This window comes from Gobius niger, assembly GCF_951799975.1.
Source record: "Gobius niger genome assembly, chromosome: 9".
Taxonomy (NCBI): domain Eukaryota; kingdom Metazoa; phylum Chordata; class Actinopteri; order Gobiiformes; family Gobiidae; genus Gobius; species Gobius niger.
This window is the reverse complement of record NC_136860.1, coordinates 27,147,744-27,169,453: the sequence shown is the minus strand read 5'-3', so window position 1 is coordinate 27,169,453 and position 21,710 is coordinate 27,147,744. Positions and strand designations below refer to the sequence as shown.

Here is a 21,710-nt window from a genome sequence, read left to right as displayed (position 1 = left end):
GGGTTTTTAGACTGAGTGTGATGGTTCAGAGGGCAAACTAGGGCCCTTCCATCTGGCCCGCAAACATGATCAAGCCTCAAATGCATTGGCTAAAAATCGATATTTAAAGATAGACATGGAAAAAGGTAATCCATATCTACTGTTATTCATTTTATTTTGTGTTTAGAGGAAAACAGTCTATTTGCACATGTTTGAATTGCACATGTTAAAACCCATGTTTTTACCCATGACCATAACCCCCTTCTAACCCCCACTTTTCAGGGTCACTTGCAAGAAAACTAGCCTGGAAACGACTCTGCAAGTTAATGAAATGTATACTAATTCTTCAAGATTATGTATGATATGTATGAAGTAGGATTTCCCCAAATGTCTGAGTTCAGATTAGCTAGAAAAACTAATTTAGTTCCACTTATTGAAAAAAAAAAAAGGGCCTTTATGTCTTTTCTAACGTTTCTATCTGGCGAGCTACTTTTACACAGCAAAAACCTTGGAGAACAATGTATGTTTTAGAGACACTAAAACATGACTTAGCCGGAGTCAACCCCAGAGAAATTGAAGCCAAGATGACATTTAAAAGAAAATTGCTCAGTTTTGTCCTTATACTTTACTACATTGACCCAAATGCTTGCAGATTGTGTTCAGCATGTCCAGAAAGAAAAGATCCAAGTCCCATTGTAGTGAGTGTTTACATTTTCTATCTATATGGTGCAGCATAAGAAGTGGATGTTTGTAGTATGTCTGTGTTGTAATATTGTTTTTTATTATTATTATTTTGTTAAAGTCTGAATCACTCAACCTTCTTTGTTGCTAGACACAAGGCCTTCCCCTACAAGCAAAAAAGAAAAGATGCTTTGTTTTGTCCTGAGAAGTTTGCAACAACACAATAATATTCCCAGAGCTTTGTGTCCAGTTTAATTTGCTGTCTTGGGACGTGTCCTGGAGAGAGTCATGGGAGCGCCGGTGGAGTAATGGCCCTGGTCTTAATGAAGCTGTTTACTGTGAGGTGGACGCAGGGGAGTCCCGAAGGGTGGACCAGGTTACATCATTTTTGTTATGGGAAGTTGTTTAAACTTTATTGACGCTGTCTTTTGGCCTTTGTTCAATCTACACTATTACATGTTCTTTTTAATATGACGAAAACTTGATGATCAGTGATAAATCAATCAATAAACTTTTACTTATCCTATCCTCGTTTTGAAATCTTTTTAGCTGAAAATAAATTACCCTCATTATTAACCTTTTTTGTCTATTAGTGCTAGTGCTTCACAGAGAGAAGGCCCCGTGTTCGATCCCCAGCCAGAGGAGTGTGGAGTGTGCATGTTCTCCCTGTGTCTGCGTAGGTTTCCTCCAGGTACTCCGGTTTCCCCTAACACAAAACATTAACAATAGGCCAGAATGAATGTAAAGTGTGTGTGTAGGTTAGTGGTGGTTGGAGGGGCCGATGGCAGAGATTGGCAGCCTTGTTTCCATCAGTCCTCCCCAAGGGCAGCAGTACAGCACTACAGTGTAGTGTTTTGAGAAACTTGGTAGCACAGACGTGTAAAGTGCAAGCCACTATTAGGCCTGAGTGACATCAGGGCTGGCAAAGAGGCTTCTATAATCATACAGCACAAGCACTTACCTTCTCTTAAACATCCACTAACGCGCTCCTCTCATCATGCATCCAGTGCACATACATATGCAATGCAAAAATAACATTGCGATTATACAGAGCCTCAAAAAAGTAATTGACTGAGAGTCTTGGGTCACTGACAGGCATCTTTCTTATGTGGGCAATGCCGTCCGCCATATTGAATGTTGGCGCCCCCTATAGCAGTGTTTCCCAACCGGGGTACAGGGACCCCTGGGGGTACTCGAGGACCTAGCAGGGGGTACTTGGAACTATTTCAGATTGAAAAAAGGGGAACATGTAACATAATTCTTATAGGAAAAGCTATATTTTTCAGCAAAATGTGTTGCTTTGGGAGAATTTTAGGTTGATTTTGACTGCAACATTGTCCTGTTTCTTACAAATACCACTTTTAAGTAATTACTGTCTAAATAAACTGTAACACCCTTGAGGTAGAGGGTACACAGTTGACCAGTGAAAGGTTAAAGGGGTACGAAAGACAAAAAATGTTGGGAACCACTGCCCTATAGGACTGAGCACATTTTATATAGACAATAATCAAGTGCAAATTGAAGCATATTTCAATATGTTAAAATCTCAGAATCCCAAAAAACATCAGAGTTATGGAAGTAATGTGGAAAACATTTGATACCACAATTCACCAGGTTTTAGCTCATTCTGATAAAGGCCCTGGGATATGGTCAAAGTGCATATGACAGGTTTTAATGCTTTTGAAAATATGACTTATTTAGATGGATAACATCAGTTGCAAGTTCATTTTATTTCAGTGAAACAGCCATTTTAATAAAGAAATGTTGAGCACAAAGGTTATTTTTATTTGATTTTTTAAGCTGCTGACAGGAAGTGACATACAGTGCCTCTCGAAAGTATTCATACACCTTGAACTTTTGCACATTTTGTCATGTTTACAACCCTAAACATAAAGATTTTATTTAGATTTTTTAACTGAACGTTCACACACAAGTAACAGACAACTGTGAAGTGAAAGCAAAATGATACATGATTCTGTTATTTTTCAAAAAATATATAAAAGTGAAAAGTGGGGCGTGCATAAGTATTCATACAGCATTTTCTGAGTGCATTAAATTGCCTTTATAACATTTCTAATGACTCCAGAATGTTCACGCCTTGGCCTAACCATTAAATAGAGGCCACCTGTGTGTAATCTGCTCTCAGTATAATTTCAGCTGTTCTTTTAGGCCCTCAGAGCTGTGGTCGGAGTGTATTGGTCACTAAACAGCATCATGAAGGCCAAGGAGCACCTGAGAGGTCAGGGATAAAGCTGTGGAGAAGTTTAAAGCAGCGTTAAGTTATACAAAGATTTAAACATCTCCCGGAGCACTGTTCAATCCATCATTCAGAAATGGAAAGAGTAAAGCACCACTGCAGACTTACCAAGACACTGCTGTTCACGTAAACTAACAAACTGAACAAGGAGACACTGGTCAGAAATGCACCCAAGTGCCCCAAGATAACTCTGGAGGAGCTGTGAAGTCCTGCCGCTGAGCTGGGGGAATCTGTACATGGGACAACTATAAGTTGTGCTCTACACAAATCTGGCCTTCATGAACGAGTGGAAGAAGAAAGCCATCATTGAAAGGAGGCCATAAGAAATCCTGTTTGAAGTTTGCTGGAAGTCATATGGAGGACACAGCTCCATGTGGAAGAAGGAGCTTTGGTCAGATGAGACAAAATTGAACTTTTTGGCCCAAATGCAAAACGTTATGTATGGAGCAAACTTAACACTGCTCATCGTCCAAGTGCACCATCCCCAGTGTCAAATATACGGGGGGGCGCTTCATGCTGTGGGGCTGCTTTTCCTCAGCGGGGGACTGGGGAGATTGTAAGAATAGTTGTGAAGATGGGTGGAGCCAAATACAGAGACATTTTGGAGGAAAACCTGCTGGAGTCAGAAAGAGAACTGAGACTGGGGCGGAGATTCACCTTCAGCAGGACAATGACCCTAAACACAAAGCTAAATCTACAATGGAATGGTTCAGTAAAAACATATTAATGTGTTAGAATGGCCCAGTCAAAGTCCTGACCTAAATCCTATTGAAAATCTGTGGAATAATCTGAAAACTGCTGTTCACAAACATTCTCCTTCTTATTTGACAGAGCTTGGGTTGTTTTGTAAAGAGGAATGGGCTAAAATGTCAGTCTCTACATAGTAGAGACTGACGTCACTCAGACGTCAGTCTCTACTATGTAGAGACTGACGTCTGAGTCTGACGTAGAGTCAGACCCCAAAAGACTTGCTGCTGTTATTGAAGCAAAAGGGGGTTCCACAAAGTATTCATTCATGCTGTATGAATACTTATGCACGCCCCACTTTTTGGTTTTCTATTTTTTGAAAAATAACAGAATCATGTATCATTTCACTTTCACTTCACAGTTGTCTGTTACTTGTGTGTGAACGTTCAGTAAAAAAATAAAAATCAAATCTTTATGTTTATGGTTGTAAACATGACAAAATGTGCAAAAGTTCAAGGTGTATGAATACTTTCGAGAGGCACTGTAGATAAAGGTAAAGTTCCACAGCGGTTTTCCTCATTTCCCATTGACTTAACATTGTTTACCTTCTTCTATGTCAATTCCTGTCTGTGTCCAATAAGGAAGTGAAACTATAAACATCACAAAAATGGCCAAAATAAAGAAAGCTGGGTACAATCTTTAGCAACATTTGAAATATGTAATTGTGTTATCTATGTTTTATCAAAAATTCTGCTTAATGTGCCATGTGCACTTTAAGGTTAAGGTGTATTTTATTGTCCTCGTAGGGAAATCTGTCCCCCGCATTTAACCCATCCTTTGATGTCGCTGGGGCAACCTGTAAGGCAGACGTGTCAAGCTGGCGGCCCGCAGATGATGTAATCCAGTCCCTGACTTGTAGAGCAAAGATTCCTGAGTATGTAAAAAAAAAAGTAAGTCTCTAGTCCATTCCTGTGCAGAGTTCTGAATTTTTAAATGAAATAACCACTTTGCTCATTCCAGCCACTAGGGGGCAACTTAAATTAAAAAAGGGGGGGGGGAAATACCACACGTGTCCAGCAGAGGGCACTCACATAATAAGAGATCAGGATATGAACAACACATTATAGCCTTGTGGTAAATGGTCAGTCTGCCCTATAGGGCGGCTGTGGCTACAATACCAGCTTACCACCACAGTGTGGACTGAATGAATAATGACTAGAGTGTACTCTGAGACACTTGTGGCACAAGGTTGTAAAGTGCAATACAAGTGTAAGCCGTTATTGGAAACATGTTTTCCCAATAGTACTTTCATGTTAACATTATATGCAGCCCGCGACCCGCCGAGGAAGCCGGGTTTTGGCCCATGACCCAAATGAGTTGGACACTCCTGTAAGGAGCGGGTGGGCAATGGCAGTGCCGCATCCAGGGACCCATGTCCAGGCTGATGGTCAGTAACAGAAAGGCCTCATCCAAATGCTAACAGCTGTGCTGCTGCACCGTGGGATGATAAAGGTGCCGAATTATGTGATTTGCACATTTTCCCATTAGAATAAAAGGGGGAGTTCTGGTCCTAAATGTGGCAACTCAGTAAAATATATGGCATGGGTGTGACTGATGGAATTTTCTGCCAAATTATTTTAATTCTCACAAAATTCTCTGCACAGTTTGCGGTTTTGCCGCATAAAAATGGCAAACTTAAAAAAAATAATTGGGGTAACTTCAAAATTCAAACCTGATCCGACACGATTTTTGGCTATTTCAAAACTATTACTTTCAAAATGGTGGCATTTGAATGAAACCAGAACCTGTAAATTAATACAGATCAATTTTTTACGAATATTAACTAAAAGTCCAATGTGCAAAGATGCAACCATAAATTAACGATGAAAGATTTTCCAACCTGTTGCCAGTTGTGCACATCATTGGTTTATGCATGATTTTTATAGATTATATTTATTATAGGAACACATTGTGCCATTACTGCAGACCCATGTTATTGCTCTCAATCTGTTTTTTTTTGTTTTTTGTTTTTCGTTTTTGAGGGCAAACCCCCCAAAAATATGGTTCATGGAAATCACATTCATTCCTCATGATAGAGAAAGGTTCCTTTTGCAACAATAAAACTGACTGAGCGAAGAGTGCACTGACCCTCATATGCCCGAGTGTATTCCTCATACTCTCTCTCTCTCTTTCTCATTATAAAATAGAATATTAACATTTTTAGCACATTCTGTACAAACTTCAAAGTAAGAATATAGAATCATGAATATTTTCTGAATCCCTTATTCAACAAGGTCATACTTTTGTGACTTATATTGCTTTTATTATTGCTGTAAATCTGTGTGCCTTCGTGTTCACCCTCGAGACTTCCTGGGGGCCGGTGATGTTGTTGATGATACTTAGGGACGATGATGCTGTTTTTTCATTGGGCTACAGTATAAAGTTTAGAGGCACATCCTGCTCACACCACTTTGGGAAACCACAAATGATCCTCTCAGATCCGCCATTGACGTCATGATGATTGTTTGAGAGTGTATTGTTTTTCTCTCATGTTGCTTATATTAATCTTACAGATATAACATTTCAGAAACATTGTTATACTAATACAAATATTTCTAATGGGATTTGTTAAATGCATATTCTAATGTTCTAAACAATACAGTAAATATGTTTTTCTTTAAAGCTCATTGCTGGAACACTTAGGTGAGTCTGGACTTGTGCATTTGTGAAAAGGAAACTACATGAAGTGTTTAAAGCCTCTGTGCGGAGATAAAGTATCTTATAGTTAAATGGAGAACTCCAGTGAGGTCACGTCCTTTATACTTGGTACCTATGGCGACATTGGCCCTCTAAAATACCTGTATTTCATTGTTTTGTTGATGTGGTACTCGGGCATCTGTGTGTCTAACTTGTTCCTTATAGTGGTAATAATTGTTGACAGGAAGCTGCACGAGCCCATGTACTTTTTGATGTGTAACCTATTCATGAGTGAAATCAGCGGCAGTACAGCCATTTACCCTCTGCTCCTCTCCCAGATGTTTTCAGACTCCCACGAAGTCTCAATCCCTGCGTGTTTCCTCCAAATGTTTCACCTCTACACATCTGCTTCAGTGGAATATGGCACTTTTGCCGCTATGGCTTATGACCGATATGTGGCCATCTGCACGCCCTTGTACTACAGTGTTATTTTCACCAACAGCAGAGCCGTTCACATCATTGTTCTGCTTTGGTCGTATTCAGCAGCAGCCTGTGTTTTTTTGTTTTTCATTATTCTTCGTTTAAGGTTTTGTGGGAACATCATTGATAAAGTATTTTGTGATCACCATTTGGTCATCAAATTAGCATGTTCGTCTTCAACAATCATCCAAGTGTCAGATCTAGTCTTTGCTGTGGTGACTCTAGTGATCCCAGTCGGCCTGATTTCAGTGTCCTATCTAAAGATATTCGCAGTTTGCCTTACTGCAACCAAGGAAAACAGACAGAAAGCTGTTGCCACGTGTACTCCTCAGATTGTCTCTCTGTCCAACATGTTTATTGGCACCGCTTTTCACTTTGCAGATTCTAGGTTTGGTTCAACTCGAATCCCAAGGGAAGTGCGGGCCCTGTTGTCTGTCTATCTGCTTGTGTGTCAGCCTGTTTTGACTCCATATCTATATGGCTTCAAATTCCCCCAAGTTAAACAATCTTGTGGAAGATTCCTGTTAAAAATGAGACATCCTTCTGAATCAGCATGATAAGCAAGGTCAATACTTGTGGTTTTATGCACACACAAAAATAAAAAGCAAAAATGTTATTGTCTATAGCCTTGGATAGGGTCTGAACTCAGTGTACTGTGTTATTTGTCTTGGAAAAGCTGGATTCATATTATTCATATTATTTGTCTAAAATACAGTGGCATCAGGGATCTTATTTGAAAAGAATGGCACTAAACAATGAGATCAAAATGTAATCTCACTTTTGGCCACCAGATGTCAATGTTGCTCCACTATACGACCTCCAGTTCACTCAACAGCGCCAATACCTTTCTATGCAAATGTGGTGCAGCCTTTAACGCTCTTGCCTCACAGCAGAGAGTCCCGAGTTTCATTCCCGGACCGGAAGGAGCTTTTCTGTGTGGAGTTTGCATGATCTCCATGTGCACGTGTGGGTTTTAACAAAAACGAAATGACATGACTTTATATGCTGCAAGTCTATAACTAACCACACGAGGTCAGCATCGCACTATGTAAATGATTTTGTTGATGAATCAAACCAGACCCTGCAAATAAATGACCTTGGACACATTAAGTTTGACCTCTAATATTTACTACACTCACGTCCAACTTGTAACGATTGAAACCATATTTGATGAAGCTGTTCACATGTAAAATGCTAACTTCAAACATTTTCCAATCTTTTGTTACTGTTTATGTGACTTCATCCATTCATCACTAAGAGGTTCCCAAACTTTTCAGGCCGCGACCCCCAAAATTACAACTGGTGACCCCTTTATGTATAATGAAATTAGAATTAATAATAATTTAAGGAGCAAAACATTCATTTAAAATCTGGTTTAATGATGTTCGTTTGGAAACTGTATTTGACATTTGGGTTAATTTCAATAAAATATGCTGTTTTCAATCAAAAGTACAAAAATAGTTTATTGTCTCGCAATCATCACGAACCCCCAGGGGTCCCGACCCCTGGGGAAACTCTGCTCTAGAGGAATTAGTGGCTCAGATGACAGAGCGGGTCAGACGACTGAAAGGTTAGGGGTTCGTTGGGCAAGACACTTCAGCCATCTTACTGATGTATGTGTACGGTGAGGGAGGGAGGGAGTGGTTGGTGGGGGTCGAAGAGGCCAATGGCGCAGATTGGCAGCCTCCTTTCCGTCACTCTACCCGACATAACTATAAAGCAGATCAAATATTATCGGACTCAAAGCATCCTCTGTTTAGAGCTGCTTCCCTCAGCCCTGTCTATGAACAGACCAGGCAGTCGCTGCAAATGAATTTCCTCACGGGAACAATACATTTTCTTCTACTACTAGGACTGAAGGAATAATGCAATGTAAACAGTCTTTGAGTGTCCAGAAAAAGTAAAAGAGGATAAAACGTTTGTTTTATATCCATCACTAAAAGCCTATCATTACTACCATGCATTTCCTATCTTCTACGTAAGTCACATAAACATACGATTAGTCCTGCAGTTATCATCAGGTGTAATCACCGGGGGGGGGGGGGGGGCTGGGACTGAAAAACGGCCCTGGACTCTGACCTGCCTGGCCCAAATTAGAGCACTTCTATTTAGACATATTTGAACCTTCTACCATCCACCTTAACAAAGTGCATTTTCTTCACTTCGGCTTTACCCAAAACAAAAAGCTTCTTGACTGGAGAGAAACAGAGTAACGGCTCAGTTGAAAGCTAAGACCTACAAAAGTGATTGTAGCTTTTTGTCACGTTGTCGCTGCATTTTTGTCACATTTTTGTTGTTTTTATGTTGCTTTTTCATCACATTTTTTGTGACTTTTTGTGTCTTTTTTGTTGCTTTTCCGGCACATATGTTTTTCCCGCTTTCATCCTCATTTCCGCTATTTTGATGCTTTTCTTTTAAGCTCTTAGATTTGGTAAAGCTCAGTTAAATCAGGGGGGAAAGAGGTCAAGGAGAAAACTGAGAGGCCAGACCGGTGGCCCTTCTATGCTCTTCCAGAATGGACATATGGCCAGTCCGCCCCTGGTAATTACCAGTGATATTTGACTGCTATAATTCTCCATACTAGATGCAACTGCGAACCAATATTTGACAAAGCATTTAGTATTGGTATTTAGTACAAGTATCATTCATAAATTGCACAGTTCAGGATGTGCAATAAAATGTCAATGCATTTCGCTCGTTCAAATTCACAAGCTGATGTATCTCATTTAGGTGTAAGTTACACCCAGCCATCGGCACATTTCTCACTCTTTGTTTAGACATAAAACTCGGAGATTGTATGTGGGTCACTCGCTTCTTCACCTGCGGCTACCCGCTCTTTACGCTCATAACAAACGGCAACTTCGACAACGCTCTTAAAAACTTTAGTACTTTTTATTCAAACTGTACAAGTACATCATTAAAAAAGTTTAAAAAGTCAACACAAAAAAAATCCCCATAAATACATTATTTCTTAAAAAAAAACAAAAAATAAGTGTCTGTGGTGGTTTGCATATGTCCCACTGAACAGACATGTCCTTCTTTATAAACTGGATATTGCTCACACCTCACGTTGTTATTGGGTAAACACATCCACAGCGAGGGTAGACTCCTGAAAATGGAGACTTAACAATGGATTGAGGTATGTCGTACATCACATGCAACTGTGTGACATGGATTATCAACGAGCTGCTCTGCCAGAAAGATTGTAAGGCTATATTGTACCCCTTAACATGTAGTAAAGACTATTTTAACATACGCGCTTCTGTCGCCACTTCATCCATCAATGACACGGGTAAAAATGGGCTGAAAGAACCAGCTCTTACGCTCAAAACAATCCTGGTTACACTAAAGTACATGAGGCGTGCGGCGAATGAAATATACGCTTCCCCTGTTTGAGTGTTGATATAATTTTGCATGAGAAGGATTTGGCAATTAGATTTGTTTCTTTTCTTAAACATGGCCAGGGGCGTCGGTCCTTGCGAGAAGAGAGAATTTTAAGTCTAAACTACAGGGTCAGTAGGTTTTAAACGTAGCCAGACTGCAAGGAGACGGAGCATTTTGTCGTTTGCGAAGGATATTGTACTACCTAAATAACTGCAGTCGCTTATTTTGGTAGTTTACTTCAATAGCGCAATCCTAAATGATTTTCTTTCCAGTTTGAAATGCAAGGACTGTAGAGCGCAACAAGGCCTCTGCTGATAACTCGCTCCTACTGTCTCCAAAGGGTCGAGTCCCAGATAAAAAACAACACAAAAAAACGCGTCTGTCTCGCTTCAAATAGCTACATTCCTCAAGGTGCTGACTTCTGACCCTTCTTGTCTGGTGTTTTTGTAATTTAAATGTCGCGCACAACAAGTGGCTGCTGTCTCCAAAAGTACAGATCGCAGACAGAGATTCGGACGTTGTGTGAGAGGAAGAACGCCGATTAAAATGTACATAAAAAAAAACATTTCGAACCATCGCGAACACTTGGACTTAAACGCTTTGGCGATCACATGTAGTGTAGTACAATCAACCGTGAAAGGAAAAAAAAAAAAAAAGATTAAATAGATGCTCGCTGCGCCTTGCAGATTAGACCCCGAAACCTTAAAAGGCTGCTTTTAAGATGGAGATCCGAGGACCACACACGCGCGCGCACGGGATAAACAATGAACTGCTATGTCTCAGTTACAAAGAATAAAAGGCAAAGTAAGAGAGAGAGAGAGAGTGAGTGAGGAAGGGCGGGAGGGAGGGGAGGGGATGGAGGGAAAGGGCCGGGCGAGTGTGTGGTCCCTGCGTGCTAGATCCAGGTCGGTCATTTGTAACACTTAAAAACTGTTGGCGTAGCTGTGCAAACCGATACAAAACTTCATTCACCTTTTGGAGTGAACAATCAAAAAACGAAACAGGAGTGACGGCTAAGATACACGGGGGACAGAAAATCGTTTGTCCTGCGCTTGGCACAACATGGCGAGAGTCAATATTTGTTGCTTTGGGCTGCGTTGGGAGGGGACGGGGCGGGGGGAAGAGAGCTGTAACTTGCGATTTAGTTGCGATTAAAGCAGCCAGCTGGTGGACTTAAAAGTGTGCATTCACAGTTCAAAGGAGTGTGGCTGGTGGCTCTCTGACCTTATTGCTCCGAGTTAAGGTTACGTTCTTTGACCTATTGCTTTTTTTGAGCCAGAAAAATCTCTTGCTTGGAATATATATATATAAAAGAAAGAACATTCAACAATATCGTGTCATAGAAAAATAAGAATACCTAATTGGCTTCATAGTAACCTGACAAGTCCGGCTTTTGAAACAGTCCACGGACTCAGCATTTGTTGATTGGCCTAAAGTACACAATAAAAAAAAAAGGCTTCCACTTCTCCTGCTTGTAACAATGATCAAGTTTGGGTTTGTTCGAACGCCCTAAACTGCTGGTAACAGACAAAACACAACGAAAATAAGTTCAAGATTTTAAATGAAAGCTATTTGACCTCCTTCTGAAACCACCAAAAAACAATTTAAAAAGAAAAGAAAAAGTATCTCCTTGTCGCTCAGACTGTTGTTTCGCCGTGATTGCTATTGCTTAGGCGCTTGTAGAATCTCCGCCAAGACTGGAGGGTTTTCCCGGACCAAACCCAGAATCCGGAGGTGATGCCGACTATCATGGTCATCAGGTACTTGATCATGAAAACCGTGAAGTCGGGCGTCATGTTGGCGAAGTTGTGCGTGGGACACTGCACGGCGAAGCGCTTGCAGTTCTGCATGTGCCACGTGCGCTCCCAGTGCTCCCGGAAGGCCTGCTCGTAGAAGTAGCAGGCGATCACGATGGTGGCCGGGACGGTGTAGAGGACGCTGAAGACCCCGATCCGGACCATGAGCTTCTCCAGCTTCTCCGTCTTGGTGCCGTCGTGCTTCATGATGGTTCGGATCCGGAAGAGGGACACGAATCCGGCCAGGAGGAAGGAGGTGCCGATGAACAGGTAGACGAACAGCGGGGCGAGGACGAACCCGCGGAGGGCGTCGACGTTGAAGATGCCCACGAAGCACACGCCCGTCAAAACGTCTCCGTCGACCTGCCCCATGGCGAGGATGGTGATGGTCTTGATGGCCGGCACTGCCCAAGCGGCTAGGTGGAAATACTGGGAGTTGGCTTCGATGGCTTCGTGTCCCCACTTCATGCCGGCGGACAGGAACCAGGTGAGGGACAGGATGACCCACCAAATGGAGCTGGCCATCCCAAAGAAGTACAGCACCATGAAGAGGATGGTGCAGCCCTCCTTCTTGGTGCCCTGGGCCACGGTTCTGTAGCCGTCGTCCTTGAACTTATCCACGCAGACGACTTGGTCCTCCAGAAAGAAGCCGGCGGCGTAGGCCAGAGCCACCATGAAGTAGCACCCGGACAGGAAGATGATGGGGCGCTCTGGGTAACGAAAGCGCCTCATATCCACCAAATACGTGAGCACTGTGAACAAAGTGCTCACACAGCACAGGATGGACCAGATGCCGACCCAGAGGCGGCCGAACTTCACCTCATCGTCTCGGAAATACATAATCCCGGCCGGTTTGTTGGGCTCACAGGGCGCCCCGCAGTCCTTCACCCCCATGAAGCGGTACCCCAGGTAGGTCGGCACCTCCAGTTGGTTGGGACAGGCGAACGGGTGATACTGGTTGGGCGGCGCGGGACGCTGGTTCGGGCGGCCCATGTTGGGGGGCAGGGTGACCGGCTCGGGCATGTAGGGCGAGGAGGAAGACGAGGGGGGTCCGCTGGGCTCCGACGTGTTCTGCCCCACGCAGATCTCCCCCGCGCCGTGGACCGGGAAAGCCTCGCAGCGAAGCCTCTCCGGCCACTGGAAGCCGAATTTGTTCATGAGCGCCTCGCATCCCTGGCGGGCGCGCTCGCACAGGGACCGACACGGGGGGATCGCCTGCTCCAGGACGGTGCAGACGGGCGCGTACATGGAGCACAGGAAAAACTTCAAATCCGCGGAGCACTGGACTTTCACCAGAGGGTAGAACTGGTGCACCTCCAGCCCGGCGTCCTCCTGGTTCGTGTGCCCCAAAAGGTTCGGCATGATGGTCTGGTTGTAGGCGATGTCGGTGCACAGGGGGATGGAGATGGGCTGGCAGAATCCGTGCTCCGGGATGGAAATGCCCGACTCGCTGTTGTAGTGCTGGGCTAAAATCACAGGGCTCAGTCCGCACAGCAGCCACATGATCCGCGCATAGTGAGAGGCAGTGGCCGCCATAGTTGAGGACGAGGAGGAGGAGGAGGAGGGGGGGAGGGAAGGAAAAAAAACTTTGATCCAAGTAGGGCAACTGGAAAACGATGCAAAAGCGTGTAAGTGAGCGCACTTCTTTCCAAAATGTCTCGAGAGTTTGCACGAAACAGTACTCACGCGACAACGGGCGACTTTTTCCACGCTTTCCGGAGGGGGGGATTAATCCAAGCGAAACCTCCGTCGTGCCATGACTTCTTCTTCTTCTTGATGGGTCTTTGTAAGTGACTCCGAAGCACAGTCCACTCTCACTCCAAAAATCCCAATGCAGCGGTGATAGGGCGACTCGGCGATCTTCTTCTCCCCCCTTTCCGAGATAGAAAAAGAAAAAAAACTTCCAGCGCGTTTTCGAAAGTGCTCCCTCGGCAAAAGCGACGTTGAGTTTACGGCTACTTTGTAACAGTTCGGGGGGGCGATATATCCACGTTTCGAGGCTTGACTTCGCGGAGCGTCGTTGTAGCGCACGCAGAGCGGTCTTCTCTCTCTCTCCGTCTGTGCAATGGGCAGCGGTTTCCAGGCGCCCCCGTCCATTCAGCAGCCCCTCCGACGGAGCGGGGGGCCTAAAAACAGGGGCCGCGTCTCAGCCAATCGCAGCCTTTGTTTTCCTACGGGACTCCATTTTGATTGGCCCCGACTCCACGTAGCTGGAAAATATGCTACAGCGATTTTAATTCATCAGACGTCGGAGTGTGTAAAAATGTGTCCGATGTTTTCTGAGTCATGCCGGGTTTTTTTTATTGCAGATTTAAAGGCAGATATTGGAGAGGAAAAAAAAAAAAATGCTAAAACTGCAACTTTTTGTAAACTTTCAGAGTCGGACAAATCGGCTTCTGCAAAGTTACAAAGTCATGTTTCAACTAGGGAATTTGAACCTCTTAACATCCACCTGAACCAAGCACATTTTCCACAGTTTTCTCCACAATAAGATCAATAAAAGAGCGACAAAAAGACAATAAACACGCAACATGGACTCAATTAACAAGTGATGAAAAAGCGAAAATAGAGCCACAAAAGAGCAACAAAATCGTGCCAGAAAAGCGACAACAACACAATGAAAAAGCGACTAAAAAGTGACGAAAACACTGTAGAAAAGCGTCTAAAAGCGAGGAAAAAGAGCAAAGGAACAAAAATGACAAAAACGTCACATACAAAGAGACGACAACACGACAAAAAAAAGTCATTGGTTTTACTTAGCTTTCAAATGAGGCGTTAAGATAGGATAAGATAGCCTTTATTGATCTCACAATGGAGAAATGTACTTGTTACAGCTCTTAGAAACACGCAGGGTGTGCAAATAGGATGAAAATGTGAGAAAATAAACAAAAAACAATGAAATAGTAATATAGTGGGCTATAGGCTGTAAGCTCCAGTTGAAAAGCTTTAAGATTTGGGTAAAGAACTGGAGAAAATGTGCTCGGTTAAGGGGTAATTGGTTTAAAAGATATAATAAAAACAGAGCTACAAACAAAAAAGATACAAAACTGAGGCACTCAAAGAAAAACTATGGTAAAAGGCCTTTTTTGCAGGATGGCTATTTGATTAAAACATTGCCTATGCATTTCAGCCCTATTGGGCCTTTGTCTGGGTAAGCTATAGACAACACTAAGATCTTTAATTAAAAATCAACCAAAAAGGTGTTCAAGATCTTCACCCCATTTACTGCCGATGTATTGTGTCACTGGGAGTATTTCGCTTATTTACACAAGGGCAGCAACCCAACAGAATAATATCACATAAAGGGGAAAAAAAATCAAACTTATTCTGTATTTTTGAAACAAACTATTTCTTCTTTTACGAGACCAGAAATGGCACATTCGACACAGCCCACTTGCAACATCAAAAACCCACTTAGTTGAGTTTGCTTCTGTACACAGTGGGCTAGTTCAAATCTTTCTTCATGCTCTCCATCTCGGTTAGCAGCTGTAAAGTTATTTCTATCTCCTCTGAGGATCTGTACACACACAGCCTCTCAGTGTGTACGAACAGAGCAGTATGTGGGCACATCATGAAAATAACCTCATGAAGCCCCACTGGATTCCTGCTCCTTGATCACTCATCCACGGCAAGTGCCTGCTGCTGCCGACTACTTAGAGGATCTCATTCCAAACATGCTCTGTCTATAAAGCCATTTCCTATACAGACAGTCAGAGCAGGGCTTCGAGACCAGACAGTATTTTGAGGTCAAAGTACATTTATCAAATCTTTTTGAGCACAGAGAGATTGGGTTTGTGTCGTCAAAACCACATCATATTCTCAGTTAGCATAATGTTAAACAAACAGTGTTTGGCAAGTTACTTAAAAATGGTAATGTATTCTATATTAGTGAGTACGGCTCTAAAAATATAATATGTTTATATTGCATATCACTGTTTCAAAAATGTAGCTACTTTGAGTTCCTTTTGGCAAAACATAAACTGAATATACTAATAGCACCACGGAGCAGAAGTGCAGTCAGAGATTTCCTTTTCCTTCACTTTCCCCATTCTATGTTTTGTTTTGAGGACATTAACTACAGACTGCAGATCGTATACACCAGTGCCCATCTTGAATTGGTGCTGCATTTTATTTGGGGGGAGTTTGGCTTTTTTTCGTTCCTGCATTTAAATGCTCTTGTAACTCGAGCTACTTGAAATGTATTAACTAAACTGACAAATATAGTCCTGTATTTTGTGTAAGTAATATGTTATATATTCCTTAGTTACTGAAAAAAGTCATATATTTGTGTAACTCCTTACTTTTGTAATACATTACCTCCAATACTAATGGCGATGAGACAAAGCAAAATAGTAAATTTAAGTATTCTGATAGTATCTAAATGTAAATGTAAATCTATTATCTGATTTATAATTTGTTCCTGGACTCATATTTAAAGTAAACAAAAGTGATTTAGAAAAGTCATGTGGTGTTCTGTATCCAAAGCTATCAGATCATTTAAAGGGACTAGATGCAAGTTGGTCATTTTATACTCACTACTGCCACCTCAGGTCTTACACATAACTGCAGGTTCTATATTAAGCTCGGACCCGAATTAACACCTCTTTGAGTGACAGTTCAGGATTTTAGAAGCAGTTGTGGTAAATAGGCCTGAGCTCATTCTACACCTTAGGACATTGCTGGAACATGTAGGGGGAGGAAAATACTTAATTGAAGCATTTTAGTTTTAGTTTTGAGTTAAAAGCCCCATGTTTTTTTTATTTTCTATAGGAGGATTCACAATTTTCCCCCTACACTCTGGTTCGTAAGGGGTCAAATTTCAGGTGAACTAGATGTCAGATATTAGCCAGGCCAACTGAGAAAGAGCAGCAGATCTCGGTGGCCTTAGTTCCCATAGCTTGAATACATTTATCATGTTACGTTTCTCGGAAAAGTGGCTTAAAAGTAGAGCATTTCAAACTATATAGTTAGTGGGAGAAATGGGGAGAAAATGTCCTAACAAAGTCCACGAATTTATCTGCCAAAATAGTAACTATTCATGCATAATTCAGATAAGAGGATTAGAGAATAAGTGATTTTGAATCTAACCAGGCCACTATTACCTCTTTAGAAGGTCTTGGTTTAGTTTCCAAAAATACCAACTTAAAAAGCCCGGGCCACACACCCACCAACTCCACTTATTGGTTATTCAAAATGCTAAACTGGAAGGAGCTGTCAATGTAATTATTGGTATGACTTCAGTCTGGGCCAACTGTGGAAGGTGTTAGCTGTTCTTGGTGGTCTTCTTTTGCTGCATTTGGTGCGTTTCTTGCCTGAATGGGGGGTGTGGGTGGGGGTGGTTTCATTTTAAGTGGGGGAAGGGAGAGGAAGAAGTAAGAAGGTCGAAGAGGGCAGAGGCAGAAACACAAGGAGAGAGAACAGGACGGGAAACTGAACCAAAGTGTGTACGTGTGGGGGGTGTGAGGGTAGAGTTCCCTGCTAGTTTGGCCTGTAAAATGCACACGTAAGTCTCTTTCTGAGTGTGCCAAAAAAACAGGTCAATGTTTCAAACTATTGCGCGCAAGCTACAAGGCGCAATCCTTTGAAGTGAAGCTAATTGCCCAGTGTGATTGATCGTTTTGTTCCCATCGACTACAAATGCAAGATATTGATTAAAAGCACCGAGAGGCCGGTCCACATGCGATATCTTTTGTAAATGTTATTACAAAGTTAAAGCCCAGTCTATCTTATCTTAATCAGTTCAGCTGCATGTTTATCTTAACGCAGGCACACGAAAAGAAACTTTAAAACAACCTTTTGGCGTGTGTTATCTACACTATTTAGAGCTATCTCCTCATTAATTCTTCTATCAGTAGAGCTTGTCTTCGCAGTCTGTTCAGAAGAGCATGCATCGTCGCAGGGTTTACTTTTGCAAAAAGAAGGGAGATGACATTAAGCCTATCTGAAATCAGTGCTTCTCAAGATTAGGGGTTATTATGAGTCTTTCCTTAATTAAAGGCCCATTATATGAACACTATTGATTGTACTGATTACATTAACACTATTGATAAGTCTTGACACTGTGATTTTTCCCAAAAAAATGTCCATTTGATCAGCCACATCCCCTGATCTTGATCTGGCCATTTTATCCTTTACAGTGGCCAAGAATTGTTATTATTGATTTGTTGTGACATAGCAGAAAGTATATATCTCTCTAAAACATTTGTAATTTCTACGTCTCGCTTGAGGATACACATTTTAGAAACACTTTAGTTTTGTGCTATGTCTATTTTCTTATTTGTTCATTCATTTGTTTAATGGTATGACAATAGTATGGCACAGACCCATATAAACACACTGCGCCGCAAATGCTTGAGTCACTAGAAAGCGTTTTTGAGAGGAAACCGAAGTCTTTACTGTCCAGGGTGTACTCTGCCTACACTTCCCATAAGTATCCACAAATATAAGTATCTTCCTGACATTTATATTATAAACCTCTTAACCCCCATCTGAACCAAGCACATTGTCCAAATGGGTTCTTGAAAAAAGCGTCAAAATGGAGACGAAAAAATGCTACAAAAGACAATGAAAAAGTGACAAAAACATGACTAAAAAGCGACAAAAGAAAACAGACAAAGACAAGACAACTGAATTAGTTTTCTAATGATGAGGTGTAACACTGGCTCATAGGCTGTAAGCCCCAGTCGAGAAGCTTTTAGATTTGAGTACAGCTGAACTCTAGAGAAAATGTGCTTGGTTAAGGCGGGTGGTCAGAGGTTTAGTCAGAGAAGCTTGTGCCTTTCAGACTAAATGGGTTTTGTGGCTTTACAGTCAGAGCATTGACCCCAAATTTGAAAGCAGAACGAAGTAACTCATGCCTCTAGAGGCCATAAGCGCCGATGCAGGTGTCGTAGCATGTTACGGTTTTTTACTCATTAATTGTCCGTGAGAGTAAATACTACACTGACAGAAAAGACATAGGGAGAAAGGGATATTGTACATCCAATTACACAATGGAGACAATTATCGTCACTCAAACTTGTCTGTAAATACTGTTTAAGTGGCGCTAGTCCGCAGTTAGCTTTGCCCGTTAGCCTGTTTGCTTCTTCTTCATGATTCTATTAGTGTGTATTGGTGGCTCCAACCCGGTGCTGGGAAAGTTGCAATTGTGGTTTTCAGGCCACAGACACCAGGGGGAGATGAAAGACTCCCCAATCATCCCATTAACACTTGTCTTTCTCCCAGAGGATTTATTAAAGTTAACAAGCTACTTAAACAATCTTTTTTTTTGTCCCGCTTGTTGTTCAATGCACTGAAAGCTACCACTGCAACTTCAGAAAGTTTTCAGCCCCCTTTCAATTTGTTGTATTTTATCATGTTGCAGATGGGCTATTAAACGGATATATTGAAACATCATTTGAAACGCCAACCCCATGATAGAGAAAAAAGAAACTGTAATTGTTTGGGGTTGTCTCCAGAAAAACAATAAAAGATGACCATCTCCGCAAAGCTTGGCTCCAACTTGAAACAAAAGCTGTCGAAGGCCGTTCTCCCCATTGTGCATTGTGCCAGGTGCTCTGTGTTATTTTAACTGGGTGCATATGGAGGTGCTGGGCTAAAGGTTGAGAATGAAACAAATCATATCAAACAGTTTCCTCCGCAGTTGTCGGCTGATGTAACAGTTGGTCCAAGTGTGAAACCAGAACCGTCCAGACGCAGCATGTGAAGGTCAAACTCGCTCTTTCATCAAATATTGATCAATGTTTTTGGATCAACTCTTGAGGCGGAAAGTTGAAAAGTCGGAGATGTCCGCCATATGTTCAGTCAAGTGGCGACTGATGGCAATGTCGGTGCTTTACTTCTTGCAGAGGCGAGCAGCGGGTGGCCTCTGGTAGCACATGGCCACCCCAGGAAACTAATTGGCCACCCTCATTTTCCACCACACTCAGAGGGATTGAAACAGTGTAGGAGTCAGTAACAAGTTTGATTCAATTTTACATCAATAACGTTTATGGAGGAATTGCACATAAACCCAATATTAGGATTTATTTCAACAGAATTCTGAAATAAAATGTGTCATGTTCAATTCAACTATAGTTTAAGCTCTTACAAACACTGCCCTGGTGCCGCAATAGGATAAAAGTGCCCCCTCTGGACAACCCATGGAGACATGTCTGGACACTCACCTCATTTCATGCCAAAATCCCCTGTCACATTCATTATTTTCCCCTCTTTCTTGTTCTTGTTCCCATTGATAGAAATGCACGTGTATGTAGTTGTCTATTTCAAGTTGTGGTGCCAGACGATGTCACACGTGCGGTCTTTGTTTAGACTTGGTGAGGACCTTGACTGGCCATTGTGTAGTCTATTTTTATGTCCGAAACCTCCCGATTGTTGACCTAACCTTTGATGGAGTTAAACGTTAGATTTCTCTACAGGCTCCGAGTGTATAACAGTGGATTATAAAGACTGTGTGACGGGACAAAGCAATTGCACATACAGTGTAAGGTTTATTTACAAATGGAAAACATGAATCATCAAATAGAAAATCCTAACAAATTATGTACGAATGATCCTGGGAGCTCTGTTGTCGGGGGCTTCGTGCCCCTGGTAGGGTCTCCCATTGCAAACAGGTCCTAGGTGACAGGTCAGACAAAGAGCGTTTCAGAAGCCCCCTATGAGAGACCAACAGGCCCGGTTAGAATCGTGAGGCCGTCCTTCTGTGGACCCACAACCTGCAAGGAGGAGCCATAAGGGCTGGTGCAATGGGATTTGGGCAGCTCCAACGGTGGCCCTTACGACCCAGCAATGGAAAAGTGGAAAAAAATGGATGGATGGATGGTACAAAGATCCTAGTGGTTTTAAAAAGTGAAATCCCGCCGAATGAGCCTGAACCCTAAATAAATATTGACTATGGGAGTGGAAAAGTTTCCACATAAAAAATAATTTCATTGGATCACCTTTAGCTTTGATTACAGCACACATTAACTGTGGCGTTGTTTCAATAAGCTTCTGCAATGTCAAAAGAACCAGCGTTTCATAGATGTTTCACCAAGATCTTCTCCAGCACATCCCTAAGATTCTCAATGGGGTTTAGATCTGGACTCTGTGGTGGCCAATCCATGTGTGGAAATGATGTCTCATGAACCACTTTTACACAATAAATCCTGGCATTGTCATCTTGGAAAATACCCGTGCCACCAGGGAAGAAGAATCCATTGATGGAACAACCTGGTCATTCAGGATGTTCAGGTAGTCAGCTGATCTCATTCTTTGGGCACAAAGCCGAGACCTGACCAACTGCGCTCACCCCAGATCATAACAGTTAAATCCAGGTGGTGACCTTAGTGTGTTGTTACAATATAATGTGACATTTTCAATATTGTCCACAAGTCTGTCCGTGTTTTCTCAAATGTGAGCGCTCCTGGACATTCAGCGTGTACGTAATACTTTGTCAATGAATATTCTCCTCCAAATCTTTTCGGCGCACGGTGCGAGTGTATCCAGACAGTAGCGCTCCTCTGTCTGTCTCCGGAGCTCTGTTCCCCTCGTGTGTGGTGCGAGACGCAGCGCTTAGTGACCGCAGCAGCCGGCCCCATGCGCCGCGGCCGCCTGTGTAACTGAAGCTGTTTGTTTGTGCTCCACTGTATTTATGTGGACAGAGGCTGCACTGGTCAGGCCCTCGGAGGCAGGCCAGCGGCGGGTCCCTCTCAGACAGCCAGTCACTGTTTGCTCTGCGGTCGGCTCCCAACTACACATCAGCTGTAGGA

General features: G+C 42.5%; 2 protein-coding genes across 2 annotated transcripts; one reads left to right on the top strand and one right to left on the bottom strand.

Annotated features, from left to right (window-relative positions):
* Nucleotides 1–6,393: 6,393 nt before the first annotated feature.
* On the top strand, nucleotides 6,394–7,246 carry LOC306968302 (olfactory receptor 11A1-like; the record flags this gene model as incomplete). The annotated part of the gene is made up of 2 exons (XM_079563645.1): nucleotides 6,394–7,169; nucleotides 7,237–7,246. 2 exons carry the CDS (start codon nucleotides 6,394–6,396, stop codon nucleotides 7,244–7,246), a joined length of 786 nt encoding a protein of 261 aa, XP_079419771.1.
* A 3,488-nt stretch (nucleotides 7,247–10,734) lies between these two features.
* LOC306968010 (frizzled-7-A-like) lies at nucleotides 10,735–13,800 on the bottom strand. The gene is made up of 2 exons (XM_079563249.1): nucleotides 13,648–13,800; nucleotides 10,735–13,567 (listed from the first exon to the last, which is right to left on the bottom strand). Exon 2 carries the CDS (start codon nucleotides 13,495–13,497, stop codon nucleotides 11,803–11,805), a length of 1,695 nt encoding a protein of 564 aa, XP_079419375.1. The 5' UTR covers nucleotides 13,498–13,567; nucleotides 13,648–13,800; the 3' UTR covers nucleotides 10,735–11,802.
* Nucleotides 13,801–21,710: the final 7,910 nt, after the last annotated feature.